General features: G+C 66.6%; 1 protein-coding gene across 2 annotated transcripts; it reads left to right on the top strand.

Annotated features, from left to right (window-relative positions):
- The first annotated feature begins 120 nt into the window (after window positions 1-120).
- Window positions 121-12,985, top strand: DFFB (DNA fragmentation factor subunit beta). Of its 2 annotated transcripts, none has more exons than XM_070077063.1 (7): window positions 121-310; window positions 393-548; window positions 3,315-3,549; window positions 5,040-5,119; window positions 9,892-10,062; window positions 10,977-11,077; window positions 12,031-12,985. In XM_070077063.1, exons 1-7 carry the CDS (start codon window positions 197-199, stop codon window positions 12,260-12,262), a joined length of 1,089 nt encoding a protein of 362 aa, XP_069933164.1. In that variant the 5' UTR covers window positions 121-196; the 3' UTR covers window positions 12,263-12,985. The 2 variants fall into 2 exon arrangements, with proteins under 2 accessions (XP_069933164.1, XP_069933163.1); XM_070077062.1 differs by having other exon boundaries at window positions 123-310; window positions 393-519; window positions 3,361-3,549.
- The last annotated feature ends 930 nt before the right edge of the window (window positions 12,986-13,915 follow it).

Raw genomic sequence — 13,915 nt, 5'->3', positions numbered from 1 at the left:
TCTCATGACAACCAGGTCCTGCCCCGGGGCCGCGGGCCTCTGCGCCTGCGCGACCCCGCCTTGACCCGGGCGCGCCTGCGCACAAGCAGCGGCCTCGGCGACCTGGCCTTCCGGGGACCGGGGGCGGGTGTGCGCCTGCGCACCAGCGCCGTGGCGCCTGCCCGGGCCCGGGACCCCTGCTCCGGCGGCGCGCGCCATGCTCGGGACGCCCAAGCGCGTGCGGCTGCGCGCCCTGCACGGCGCGGGCAAGTTCGGGGTGGCGGGCAGGAGCCTCGCGGAGCTGCTGCGCAAGGGCTGCCTGCGCTTCCAGGTGGGCGCGGGCCGGGGGCGGCGGCCGCGGGGGTCCGCGGCGCCCCCGCGCGCTCGGGCTCACCCGCGCCTGCTCCCCGCAGCTGCCGGAGGCCGGCGCCCGGCTGTGCCGGTACGAGGACGGCACCGAGGTGACCGCCGGCTACCTGCCCGGCCTCCCGGACGACGCGGAGCTCGTGCTGCTCGCCGAGGGCCAGAGCTGGCGGGGCTGTGAGTGGCGGAGCCCGGCGTGGCGTGGCGTGGCGTGGGGTGGGGTCCCGCGGGCGGGCGGGCCGGGGCGGGGGCGCCGCCGCGTGCCCGCAGGGGCCAGCGCCCCGTCTCCTTCGGGTCTCGCGGTCCCAGGAGCGATCGCCGTGATGCCCCGGGGATGGGCGCCGAGTGCCCCGACAGGTTCGCGTCTCCCCGTCTTGGCTGCGCAGGTCGCCCCCCCCCCCCCCGGACTGATTGCCCCCTCCCCACTGGACCACCCGTAGACTGTTTTTCTTCTTAAATAATTGTTGGCCTGGATGTCCGTGCATCCCCAGGAGGCCGCACAGGTGGGAGGGGTGCCCCTCCCCGTGCCCTCCCGGGTCTGTCCGACGTGGTGCACCGGGTCCGGGCCGCCCTCCCGTCCATTAGCACACGGTTCTCTCGCTGGCCCCCAGGCCCCCGTCCACCCCCGCAGGGCGGCACTGCCCAAGCCATGCCTGCCTTTGGCCGTGGCCCCTGGGCTGTCGCGGGCACGGCCAGGTTCCCTGGCTGTTAGGCTGAAGAGCAGGCTGCAGGCCGGCTGACCGTTCCCCTGCGGAGGGGCATTTTGGGGGCTGCAGCTGCGTGGCCAGTCACGCCCGAGGTTGGTGGGGTTGGAGTTGTCATCTCTCTGGGGAAGGTGCACGGAGCGCCAGGCCCGGCTGCGGGTCTGTGTGCCTTCAGTTTGTGGAAAAGACGAGGATGGCCGCGGGGCTGGAGGCTTGAGCCAGGACGGCCCGGCGAGGAGAGTAAAGAGGCGTTCGCGGTGGGACGGGAAGAGTTAAACCACCTCTGCGGCCAGCGTGGCCTGGTACACGGAGCAGCCTCCAACCCTCGGAGAACACCCGCTGCGACGGCCGGCGCGGGAGGTGAGGGTCGCGTTCCAGACCAGTTGTATTTCTGAAAATGAACACAAGGAAGTGCAGGCCGGCGCCGCGGCTCACTAGGCTAATCCTCCGCCTGCGGCGCCGGCACACCGGGTTCTAGTCCCGGTCGGGGCGCCGGATTCTGTCCCGGGTGCCCCTCTTCCAGGCCAGCTCTCTGCTGTGGCCAGGGAGTGCAGTGGAGGATGGCCCAGGTGCTTGGGCCCTGCACCCCATGGGAGACCAGGAGAAGCACCTGGCTCCTGCCGTCGGATCAGCATAGTGAGCCGGCTCCCTGCTAATGGCCTGGGACAAGCAGTGGAAGACGGCCCAGGTGTCCGGGCCCTGCCACCTGCCTGGGAGACCCAGAAAAAGCTCCTAGGTCGTGGCTTTAGCCGGGCTCAGCCTTGGCCGTTACAGCCGCCTGTGTTCCGGGCGCACGGACTCGCTTTACCCACTGTGCCACAGCGCCGGCCCCTCAGTCAGTCTGTTGAAAAAAGAAGCTGGCCAGCTTCTGGGAGGCTGTGCGTCCACCTCTGCCCCGGCGAGGTGTGCAGCGTCGTTTCTCCGGGGCCCGGCACCTGGCACCCGGCACCCTGCTGGTGTGCGGCCTTGTTTCGCTGTGGCCTGGACATGAGCTTCCCTCACCACTGAGTTTTTTTTTGGAGATTGAAAGGCAGAGAGCGAGAGAGAGCGAGAGCGAGAGTGAGCTTCCATCCACTGGCTCGCTCTCCAAACGCCTGCGGCAGCCGGGGCTGGGCCAGCCTGGAGCCTGGAGCCTGGAGCTTGTCTGTGTCTCCCACATCGTCCCTGGCGTGCGTTCAGGAAGCTGGATGGGGGAGTGGACGGGAGGGCTGGAGCCGCTCGCCCCTCGCCCCTGCGCCCCCGTGAACTCCTGCGCCGGCCGCGGTTCTCCTTGCCGAGGTTTCTTCACGTCCTCTGTCCGTCTTCCGTTCGAGTTTTTCTCCCGTGTGCTGTGCACGTGAGCTCTGTCCGCCGCGCGGTGTGAATATTCCCCCCGTTCTCTGGCTCACCTCGCTCTTCCCCTGAAGGCCTGCTTGGCTGATTTCCGGTCCTGTGCTCTGGGTGACGAGTCTGAGGGTCGCCCAGCCCGGTGCCCGAGGCTCCGCCGTGTTTGCCACTTTGGTAGGGTGGTGGGACTCTGCTTCCTCCGTCCCCCCGCGCCGTGGGTTTCTGAACATCGCCCCAGCCTTGCACCCACACGTGGCCGGGCTGCCCTCTTATCTGTGAGGGAACATTGCGAGACCCCCAGTGGACACCTGGGCACATTCTGAGACCCCCAGTGGACGCCTGGGCACATTCCGAGACCCCCAGTGGGCGCCTGGGCACATTGCGAGACCCCTAGTGGGCGCCTGGGCACATTCTGAGACCCCCAGTGGACGCCTGCGCACATTGCGAGACCCCCAGTGGACACACTGGCCCTGTGCATCCCCCGTGTTTTCCCCACACAAACCTGCTGTGGGGACGTTCAGCTTACACATCAGCCACAGTGAGGGACTGTGGTGGCCACGGCTAGCGGGACCACGACGGGGCCCCTCCCTCCGTCTGGGAAGGCTGCGCGGGAGACAGCGGGCGATGGAGAGGGGAGGGAGTGTCAGGGAAGCTCCCAGGATAAGGCGGCTGAATAGGCCGGAGTCCCAGCGGGAGGACCGCGGGGGCGGGGACAGGGGGCTTCACTTCCTAAAGCACCCCCTCCCCCCTTGCGTCTGCATTAGCCCTGGTGGAGGGCGGGCAGACCTCATCTTGGGATCAGGAGCAGAAACCGCAGACGAGGGACAGGTGTGGGGTCCCACGGCTGGCGGTGTCAGGGCCAGGACCAGGGCCGGCCGTCTGAGCTCTGGCGGCGCCGGGGCCCTGAGGTCCTAGAGGTGGCGGGAGCCTCCCGGGGCCGAGCGTCCTGCACTGCACTGTGTGTGTCTTTGTCCCCTGCTGGTGGCAGACGTGAGCGACATCAGCCGCTTCCTCAACGCCTTCCATGAGCCGCACGCGGAGCTCATCCGGGCCGCGCGGCAGCTGCTGGCCGACGAGCAGGCCCCGCTGAGGCGGAAGCTCCTGGCCGACCTGCTGCACAGCGCCAGCCAGAACATCGCGGCCGAGGCCCGGGCCGAGGACCCGCCCTGGTTTGAAGGTGCGTGCGGGCTGGGCTTGGGGTGCTGGCGAGCGGGGGCCGGCAGCTCCTGGGTTCTGATTCAGGTCCCGCCGCTCCCCAGGGAAGAGCTGGCCTAGGACCCAGGGCACTGCTGGGGAGGGTCTGAGTCGGGTAGCCCAGGTGGGCGTCTCGCTGTCACTGTGACGGTTGTGGTTAAAGAGTGACATGTTAGGGCCCAGCGCCGGCATCCCATATGGGCACCGGATTCTGTCCCAGTTGCTCCTCCTCCAGGCCAGCTCTCTGCTGTGGCCCGGGAGGGCAGTGGAGGATGGCCCAGGTGCTTGGGTCCTGCACCCCATGGGAGACCAGCAGAAGCACCTGGCTCCTGGCTTTGGATCGGCGCGGTGCCGGCCATAGCGGCCATTTGGGGGGTGAACCAACGGAAGGAAGACCTTTCTATCTCTCTCTCTCTCTCACTCTCTGTAACTCTACCTGTCAAATAAACAAAAAATCTTAAAAAAAAAAAAAAAAGAGTGACGCGCAGCCGTGCTTGTGCTGTTCAGAGGCCTTAATGCCTTCACGCTAGGTACAGCCACCGCTGCTCTCCCTCTGTCCCCACCGAAGTGCGTTGACCTCCCACGCCTCCTCCAGCCCCAGCCCCTCCCTCTGCTCTGCCTGAGTTTACTCCTCTCGGGGCTCCTGCCTGGGACCACACGGTGCAGCTTGTCCCTTCGAAACCGGCTTGTTCACGTGCCACAGCGTCCTCACGGTACATCCGTGTTGTAGTGAAGGTCCGCGTGTTTATTTACTTTCTAAAGATTGATTGATTTCAAAGGCAGAGTTAGAGAGCGAGCTTCCATCTCCCACGGGTGGCAGGGCCGAGGTTTTGGGCCATCTGCTGCTGCTTTCCCAGGTGCGTCAGCAGGGAGCTGGATCAGAAGTGGAGCAGCCAGCACTCAAACCACGTGGGATGCCAGCGTTACAGGTCGTGGCTTAGCCCACTGCGCCAGAATGCCACGATGCCAGCCCTGTCTGTCTATCTAGCTGCCTGTCTGTCTATGAGAGAGGGAGAGAGAGAATTCTCTCATCCGCTGGTTCACTCCCCAGATGTCCACGTGGCCAAAGCCAGGAGCTGGGCACCCAGTCCCAGTCCAGCTGGGTGGCAGGAGCTCAGCTGCCTGAGCCGTCACCGCGGCCCCCACGTGTGCACTAGCAAGAAGCAGAGTCGGAGTGGAGCCAGGGCTGCCGCCCGGGACTCTGGTACGGGGTGCGGGCGTGCTGACCCTAGGCCGGATGCCCACCCCGGGAGCCTCCTTCCCTTTGAGGCTGTAGCCCTCCCAGGAGGGGAGAGCCGGAGGTCAGGCGGGCAGCCCCCCCCCCCCCCCCCCGAGCTGCCCTGGAAACAAAGGCCGGACGCCCCGCACTCGCTGGGCAGTGTTCCCCGGAGGAGGCGCTGTGGCTGTCACCTCTCCTGCCTGGCCCTGGGCCGCGTGGGCGCAGGACGCGAGGCCGCTTCCTGTCTCTCGCAGGCCTGGAGTCCCGATTCAGGAGCAAGTCTAGCTACCTGAGGTTCAGCTGTGAGAGCCGGATCCGGAGTTACCTGAGAGAGGTGAGCCCAGTGCAGGCGTCGGAACAGGGTTTGGCCCTGAACGCCGTAAGCCCCAGGGTCTCTAGCTGCCAGTGCTGAGGTGGGAGCTGTCCAGCTGTGGGCCTGGTGGGCGGTCTTCAGGCCCCGGGGTGGGGGTGGGCGTGTGCTCTGGAAGGTAGCTCTCGGGAGAGGGAGAGGGTCGTCAAAGCCATGTGCCCTGCTCCCTGGCTCGCCACGTGGTCCTCGCTCTGCCTCCGCTCTGCCATCGCCGGTGCCGCCCTCACGGAGGCCAGACCAGGGCGGCCCTGCCATCTTGGACTTGAACCTGGAAAGTGAGTTAAATCAACCCGTTATCATCAGGGTTGTAGTGTTTGGTTGCAGTGGGGGACAGCTGACGGACACGCCTGTGTTGAGGCCAGGGCCGTGTGGACTCGAGGTTCTGGTCCCTGGGCAGTGGGCAGTGGGCAGGACTGCCCCTGTGCTTGTGGGAGGCCGGTCAGGCCCTCTGGATGAACTAGGCCAGCAAGGGACCAGAGGGACGGCTGTCTCCTGTCACCCACGGCGGTTTTGCCTCCCATGGTGGGACCTGGGACCTTCCCCGGGCCGGCCTGCCTTCGGCCGGGATTGCCACCCTCCCTCCATCTTGCCTGCCTTTCTCCGCGCTGCCTGCGAACGGGACCAAACTCTGGCTGTCTCACTGGGCAGTTCAGTTTTGACATGAGGCCCCCCGGTCTGCGCTGTGATGCAGCCTCTGGGGCCGGGAGCGGCCCCTCTGCCCAGCGTGTCGGTTTCTCTTCCCTCCTGGTTGGGGGCGGCCGCGTGCCTGGGGGGAGTGGGCTGTGCGGGCGGGTGCTGGCCCCCTTCCCTCAGGCTGCTGCAACCCGGAGGCCTGACCCAGCCCGTGGAGGGCTCAGCCAGGCCTGCTGCCCTGATGGGAGGGAGCCCTGTTATGTTTTGTTTCTGCGTGGACGCCCAGGAGGTGCAGAGCCAGCAGCACCCCCACCCAGGGGAGCTGTGCTTGGGGCCCTGCGCCCTCCCGGTGCCTGGGCTCCCTGCGGCTCCTTCAGGTCTCGCAGGTGGGACAGGCGCAGGGGCCAGACCTGGGGGAGCTGCTCCGTGGCCTCTCCCTGCCTGCGGCGCTGCCTGCTCCTGCTCCCTGACTTCCACCCACCTTGGAGCCTCCGGCTGCCTCCTGTGTGTGCTGGGGAGGTGGGCGCCGTGTGTCCCTGGGAGCCCCAGGCTGACCCAGCCCCACCTCGGTCGCACCTCTGACCTCCCTGCCTGCCTGGCTGCGGGCTGCTCCCGCCGGGGTGTCCCCACCCTGGTTTCTCCAGGATTTCATACATACCACCCTCCATGTCCCTGTGCCCAGTGCCCTGTCCCCCTGTCCCTGTCCCTGTGCCCAGTGCCCTGTCCCCCTGTCCCTGTCCCTGTGCCCTGTCCTCCTGTCTCTGTGCCCTGTCCCCCTGTCCCTGTCCCTGTGCCCAGTGCCCTGTCCTGTCCCTGTGCCCTGTCCTCCTGTCCCTGTGCCCTGTCCCTGTGCCCAGTGCCCTGTCCTCCTGTCCCTGTGCCCAGTGCCCTGTCCCCTGTCCCTGTGCCCTGTCCCTGTGCCCAGTGCCCTGTCCCCTGTACCTGTGCCCTGTCCCCTGTCCCTGTGCCCAGTGCCCTGTCCTGTCCCTGTGCCCTGTCCTCCTGTCCCTGTGCCCTGTCCCTGTGCCCAGTGCCCTGTCCTCCTGTCCCTGTGCCCAGTGCCCTGTCCCCTGTCCCTGTGCCCTGTCTCTGTGCCCAGTGCCCTGTCCTCCTGTCCCCTGTCCCTGTGCCCTGTCCCCTGTCCCTGTGCCCAGTGCTCTGTCCTCCTGTCCCTGTGCCCAGTGCCCTGTCCTGTCCCTGTGCCCTGTCCCCTGTCCCTGTGCCCAGTGCACTGTCCCCTGTCCTCCTGTCCCTGTGCCCTGTCCTCCTGTCCCTGTGCCCTGTCTCCTGTCCCTGTGCCCAGTGCACTGTCCTCCTGTCCCTGTGCCCAGTGCTCTGTCCGCTGTCCCTGTGCCCAGTGCCCTGTCCCCTGTCCCTGTGCCCAGTGCACTGTCCGCTGTCCCTGTGCCCTGTCCTCCTGTCCCTGTGCCCTGTCCCCTGTCCCTGTGCCCTGTCCTCCTGTCCCCTGTCACTGTGTCCAGTGCCCTGTCCTCCTGTCCCCTGTCCCTGTGTCCAGTGCTCTGTCCTGTCCCTGTGCCCAGTGCCCTGTCCCCTGTCCCCTGTCCCTGTGCCCAGTGCTCTGTCCTGTCCCTGTGCCCTGTGCCCTGTCCCTGTGCCCAGTGCCCTGTCCTCCTGTCCCTGTGCCCAGTGCTCTGTCCTCCTGTCCCTGTGCCCTGTCCCTGTGCCCAGTGCCCTGTCCTCCTGTCCCTGTGCCCAGTGCACTGTCCCCTGTCCTCCTGTCCCTGTGCCCTGTCTCCTGTCCGTGTGTCCGGTGCTCTGTCCTCCTGTCCCTGTGTCCGGTGCTCTGTCCTGTCCCTGTGTCCGGTGCTCTGTCCCCTGTCCCTGTGCCCAGTGCCCTGTCCTCCTGTCCCTGTGCCCTGTCCCCTGTCCCTGTGTCCGGTGCCCTGTCCCCTGTCCCTGTGCCCGGTGCTCTGTCCCCTGTCCCTGTATCCGGTGCTCTGTCCTGTCCCTGTGTCCGGTGCTCTGTCCTGTCCCTGTGTCCGGTGCTCTGTCCCCTGTCCCTGTGTCCAGTGCTCTGTCCCCTGTCCCTGTGTCCAGTGCTCTGTCCTGTCCCTGTGTCCGGTGCTCTGTCCTCCTGTCCCTGTGTCCGGTGCTCTGTCCTGTCCCTGTGTCCGGTGCTCTGTCCCCTGTCCCTGTGTCCAGTGCTCTGTCCTCCTGTCCCTGTGTCCAGTGCTCTGTCCCCTGTCCGTGTGTCCGGTGCTCTGTCCTCCTGTCCCTGTGTCCGGTGCTCTGTCCCCTGTCCCTGTGTCCAGTGCTCTGTCCTCCTGTCCCTGGGTCCAGTGCTCTGTCCCCTGTCCGTGTGTCCGGTGCTCTGTCCTCCTGTCCCTGTGTCCAGTGCTCTGTCCTCCTGTCCCTGTGTCCAGCGCTCTGTCCCCCGTCCCTGTGTCCAGTGCTCTGTCCTCCTGTCCCTGTGTCCAGTGCTCTGTCCTCCTGTCCCTGTGCCCAGTGCTCTGTCCCCCTGTCCCTGTGTCCAGTGCTCTGTCCCCCTGTCCCTGTGTCCAGTGCTCTGTCCCCCATCCCTGTGTCCAGTGTTGTCCCCTCCTGATGCACGGCCACATGCCAGGAAGCCCCTGGTGTCTCGCCACAGCATGAAGCACTGTGAGCGTGCACTGTAACCTGCCCAGAAACGCCACGCCACGCCACGCCACGCCACGCCACGCCACGCCACGCCACACGTTAGCCCGTGGAGATCTCTGCAGAGGCCCCCTCGAGGGGCTGTGTCCTGTGATGTCCTGTGTCCTGTGTGGACGCTGTCCTGTGTGGACGCTGTCCTGTGTCCTGTGTGGACGCTGTCCTGTGATGTCCTGTGTGGACACTGTCCTGTGTGGGCGCTGTCCTGTGTGGGCGCTGTCCTGTGATGTCCTGTGTCCTGTGTGGACGCTGTCCTGTGCTGTCCTGTGTGGATGCTGTCCTGTGTGGACGCTGGACGCTGTCCTGTGCTGTCCTGTGTCCTGTGTGGACGCTATCCTGTGCTGTCCTGTGTGGGCGCTGTCCTGTGCTGTCCTGTGTCCTGTGTGGACGCTGTCCTGTGCTGTCCTGTGTCCTGTGTGGACGCTGTCCTGTGCTGTCCTGTGTGGACGCTGTCCTGTGTGGACGCTGGACGCTGTCCTGTGCTGTCCTGTGTCCTGTGTGGACGCTATCCTGTGCTGTCCTGTGTGGGCGCTGTCCTGTGTGGACGCTGTCCTGTGTGGACGCTGTCCTGTGTGGACGCTGTCTTGTGCTGTCCTGTGTGGACGCTGTCCTGTGCTGTCCTGTGTCCTGTGTGGACGCTGTCCTGTGCTGTCCTGTGTGGACGCTGTCCTGTGTCCTGTGCTGTCCTGTGTGGACGCTGTCCTGTGTGGACACTGTCCTGTGTCCTGTGCTGTCCTGTGTGGACGCTGTCCTGTTCTGCCTCTGCATGAGCTCTGGGTTCCTGTTCCTGAATCAGTGCTCTCTCTGCACCGACAGCTGCTGCTTCCCCCTCCAAGGACAGTAGGCGGGGCCTCCCGGCCACCCCAGCCCTGCCCCCAGTCCTACTCCCTGCAAGGACAATGGAGGGGGCCTCCCGGCCGCCCCAGCCCTGCCCCCAACCCTATTCCCTCCAAGGACAATGGACGGGGCCTCCCCAGCCCTGCCCCCATCCCTACTCCCTCCAAGGACAATGGACGGGGCCTCCCCAGCCCTGCCCCCAGCCCTACTCCCTGCAAGGACAATGGAGGGGGCCTCCCAGCCGCCCAGCCCTGCCCCCAGCCCTACTCCCTGCAAGGACAATGGAGGGGGCCTCCCCAGCCCTACCCCAGCCCTACTCCCTCCAAGGACAATGGACGGGGCCTCCCGGCCGCCCCAGCCCTACCCCAACCCCCACATCTCAACGTGCTGTCTGCTGCCGCTGACTAAGTGGCCGCCCGTGTTGTTTGTCTCAGCGCAGCCCAGAGCCCTGCCTTGGGTGGGACCTGGGCAGGGACCTGGGCAGGGGCTGGTGGCCTGTGAAGGTCCCTGTGAAGGCCGTGTGAGCACAGGCCGGAGCCGGGGCAGGGGGATGGGGGGCAGGCCCGTGCGGTGTCAGGTGTGTGCGTCAGCTTGGCCTGTTCCTGGTCTCCCAGGTGAGCTCTTACGTCACCATGGTGGGCTCGGAGGCCCGGGAGGAGTACCTGCGGGTCCTGGGCGCCATGGAACAGAAGCTCAAGTCTGTGCGGTACAACGGCAGCTACTTTGACCGAGGAGCGGAGGCCGGCAGCCGCCTCTGCACGCCCGAGGGCTGGTTCTCCTGCCAGGTGAGCCGCGCGGCCCTGGGTCCTGGGCCTGCGAGTGTCGCCGTCCCGGGGCCTGCGGGACAGGGCCTCGCGAGGAGGTGCGCCGCAGGCTTCGGGCGGCCCTGCCCGCTGAAGGGCTCCCCTGCCCGCTGAAGGGCTCCCTGCCCGCTGAAGGGCTCCCCTGCCCGCTGAAGGGCTCCCTGCTGCGTTGCCGGGCAGTGAGCGGCTCTGGTCATAGCAGCCTGCTCCGTCCAGGCCTGGCATTCAGGTTCAGGCGAGCTCACCGAAGCCCTCACCAGGCACTGCGTACCCAGACGCACACGGAACAGGCGCGGTGGGCGGTGGGGGGAGGCAGCTTTGGGCCACGAGGACGCAAGGCGGGGGGCGAGGCAGGGCCTTGAGGACACAAAGGCTCGAGGGGGGGGCTCAGCCCGTGTCCCAGGGCGGGGTGGGACACCTCAGAGCTGGGTGAGATGATGTTTGGGGTCGGGAGTGAGTCCCTGTGGGGAAGGAGAGGTCTTTGGCATGAGAGAGGGCACAGGTGACAGTGGAGCCGTCGTGTGTGCCACACGTCTGGGGGCCGAGACTGGTGAGTCAGCAAGGCAGCCCGGTGTCGTGTTGGGACCACAGGGAGCTATGGGAGGCTGGGGATGGAGAGGGAGCGTCATGGCGGGTGTTCCTGGGCCACCCTGTGCTGGCCGTGGCCCCGACTGGGCCGGGGACTGCACAGCCGAGGGCCGGAGCCTCGGGCCTGTCGCAGCCTGCAGATGCCGAGGCACCGGCAGGAGCCACGGTGACAACACCGCTCGTCCCCTGTGGGAACTCAGCGCAGCGAGGGGGCAGCGAGGGGGAAGGGGTGCGCCGGGCTCCCCTGCCTGCGGGTGGAGAGCCCTGGACGTCACTTCTCGCCTGCCCTTGCTCCCTCTCGGCCCCAGGGTCCTTTTGACCAGGACGGCTGCTTGTCCAGACACTCCATCAACCCCTACAGCAACAGGGAGAGCAGGGTCCTGTTCAGCACCTGGAACCTGGATCACATGTGAGTGCCGGGGCGGGGACAGCTGAGGTCGCGCACACCCCCTCGCCAGGGCCTCCTGGCCCCTTGGCGGCTGTCGGCTGCACCTGTGGGGTCCGGCCCAGGGGAGGGACCCTCGGAGTGTGGGCGTTGGGCAGGGGCCGGGCCCTGGGGTGCCGCCGCCCTGTGGGGCCGGCACTCGGTGTTCTGTGTCTGGCAGTCGGGGCCCCTCCTCCGGCCTTGGGCTGCGGGGTGGGGAGCGGGGAGCGGGTGTCCGCGCCGGCTCAGTCCCCGCCCCTGCACTGCTGCCACGGCAGCCCGCGTCCGTGCCAGGGTGCCGCGGAGCTGCCTGGGGTGAGACCAGCTGCACCCAGCAGCGCTGTGCCTTTTCAGAACACGTTCGAACGTCCTGGGGTTCTTGGCAGTGTTTGTGGAAAACGGAATTAAAGGGCAAATTTATTCTGGTGCAGTTATTTTGAAATTCATGCATGTGAAGTGTCTTCATAAAGTTCGTGGAAAATGCAACTTGAATTTGTTTTTTTTTTGCACCAAAATAAACTTGCTGCTTCATTTCCTTTTTCCAGGCGTTTCTGTAGCACCCTGGGTAAGACTGGGGCTGGAAAGATAGACCCAGTCGCTGCCCCGAGGGGCGAGGTTGAGGCGCCAAAGGGCAGCCTTGGGTTTTCCTTGTCAGTTTCCCACGTGCGGCAGCGGACAGCCAGTGTGGCGGGGTTCTGAGGGACTACGTGGGGCTCTGGTCAGCGCCCTTCAGCGTTAGGAACGGGGCTCACAAAGCGAATTTTAAAAATTGGGACGAGCAGCAAAGCTCGCGTGAGGCCTGCAGGTGGGGCCGTGTGGCAGCGGTGGGGCTGTGCCCTCGGGTCCTGCTGGGGGGTGTGCGGGTGTGCGACCGCCCCGGTCTCCCTGGGCGGCGGCCGTGGCCCCAGCGACAGCCCGTGCGTGCCCCCTGCCCGCAGAATAGAGAAGAAGCGCACCATCGTGCCCACGCTGGCCGAGGCGGTCGGGGCGCAGAATGGCCGGGAGGTGGACTGGGAGTATTTCTACGGCCTGCTCTTCACCACCCAGAACCTGAAGCTGGTGCACGTCGTCTGCCACAAGAAGACCACCCACAAGCTCAGCTGTGACCCCGGCAGGGTCTACAGGGCCCCGGCGAAGCGGCGAGCGAGAGCTGCTCGGAAGCGCCGGTGACCGCGCGCCGCGGCTCGCCCGGGCCTGGTGGCTGTGGCCTTGCCGTGGGGGCGCCGGGCAGCGGGAGGAGGCCGCGTCCGCCTCAGGAGTCCTGCCCGTCTGTCTCACCAGTGTCGGGTGCCCGGTGTGGTCTCCACGCTCGATGCCGTCACGCTGAACTTGGCCGCTGGCTTGCAGGACAAGCTTTTGTCTGTCTCGGCTCTTGGCCGGCCCCGTGTCCACCGCAAATGGCAGCTCCAGCCTCTGGACTCTTGTGGACGCTGTTGGGAAAAGACCTGATGTCCGCCGTGGACCTGCTGCCGGGGACAAGGCGTGGGGACCGGCAGGTGCTGGGGGGCCGGCTACCGGAAACTTCTGTAGGGCTAGAGCCGCCGCGTGTCGGTGACGGCGTGGCTCGGCCCCTCCCGTCCGTCAGAGGCCGTGAGCTGAGCGGTGCAGGGAGGCGGGGGCGCTGCTGCGGGCTCGGGCCTGGCTGTGCGGACTGGGAGGAAGCAGCACGGGGCACGCGTCCTGGGGCCGTGCTGGGCCGTGCTGGGCCGTGCTGGGCCGGGCAGGACCAGAGACATCGTCCTCGGAGTCCTGTGTCTTCAGTACTTGAAGTTTTTAAAGTGGGCATTTATTTTCATAGCATTTTTAATGAATTTTTAAAGCCATACGTTTTGTAATTTTTTTACATTTATTTTGTGATCAAAGATCAAAGAAACAAGAGATTCTTCAGAAGCAGAGACATCCACGTGTGCGCTCACTCAGGGTGCCCGGGGTGAGGGTCTTCTGTTGGCCCAGGGGCTCTGTGCATGGGAGGTGCAGGAGCCCTGACCACTGTCCATGGGGTTAACTGGTCCCGGCCAGGCGCCGGGCTCCTCTCCCGGACCCCCCTTGCACGGACCACAGAACCTTCTGGAACTCAGCGGATGGCACCAGTGCCCTAAGGAGCTGGACCCTGCGTGCTGCCCCGTGTCGTCACGCACGCGCAGTGTTCGGTCAGTCACAGGGTCCTCCGGGAGGCCATTCCTCCTTGAACGGCCCAGCTCTGACGGCGCCACCTTGCCTGGACACAGCACGGGCTCCGTGGTGCCGCTCCCGCTGCCCGGCACACGGCTGTGTTCCTGCACGCCCGTCCCTTGACCCTCTGACACCATTTTTTGGTGGCGCTTTTGTGCTGGCTTTTGGGCCAAGCTGGGTGAGGGGCTGGGTCGCTGTTCTGAGAGGAGGCGTCACCCAGCCCCTGCAGACCGTGCGTGGGCAGCAGAGCGCACCAAGTTCCACGAGGCGGGCTTGTACCCCACGTCACCCCCAAAAGGCAGCCGCCCTGGTCTGTCCCTCGGGCAGGCTCCGGGACACCGGCTCAGGCCTCCTCTCCTGGGGTGCCCTCCCCAGCACACCCTGCCGTCTTTCCAGGGCAGTCCACGCGAGAAGGGGAGCACTGGGGTGGACCTGCCGTGGGCCGCGGTCCGTCCATTCTCAGGAAAGCTGCTGGGGGCCGGCACTGGGGCACGGCAGGTCAAGCCGCTGCCTGAGACGCCGGCGTCCCACACCAGTGCCTGTTTAAGCCCCGGCTGCTCCACTTCCAGTCCGGCTCCCTGCCAATGCACCTGGGAAAGCAGCAGAGGACGGCCCGGGTCCGTGGGCTCTGCTACCCACGTAGGAGGCCAA

This window comes from Oryctolagus cuniculus, chromosome 7 (genome assembly GCF_964237555.1).
Source record: "Oryctolagus cuniculus chromosome 7, mOryCun1.1, whole genome shotgun sequence".
In the NCBI taxonomy this organism is placed as follows: domain Eukaryota; kingdom Metazoa; phylum Chordata; class Mammalia; order Lagomorpha; family Leporidae; genus Oryctolagus; species Oryctolagus cuniculus.
The sequence above is the reverse complement of the archived record's forward strand: the minus strand, read 5'-3'. Positions and strand labels throughout refer to the sequence as shown.

Coding starts and splice junctions, on each gene's coding strand:
- DFFB (XM_070077063.1), top strand. CDS start 197: ATGCTCGGGACGCCCAAGCGCGTGCGGCTGCGCGCCCTGCACGGCGCG. Junction 5,120..9,891: donor TCCGGAGTTACCTGAGAGAG/GTGAGCCCAGTG, acceptor CTGGTCTCCCAG/GTGAGCTCTTACGTCACCAT. Junction 10,063..10,976: donor AGGGCTGGTTCTCCTGCCAG/GTGAGCCGCGCG, acceptor TCTCGGCCCCAG/GGTCCTTTTGACCAGGACGG.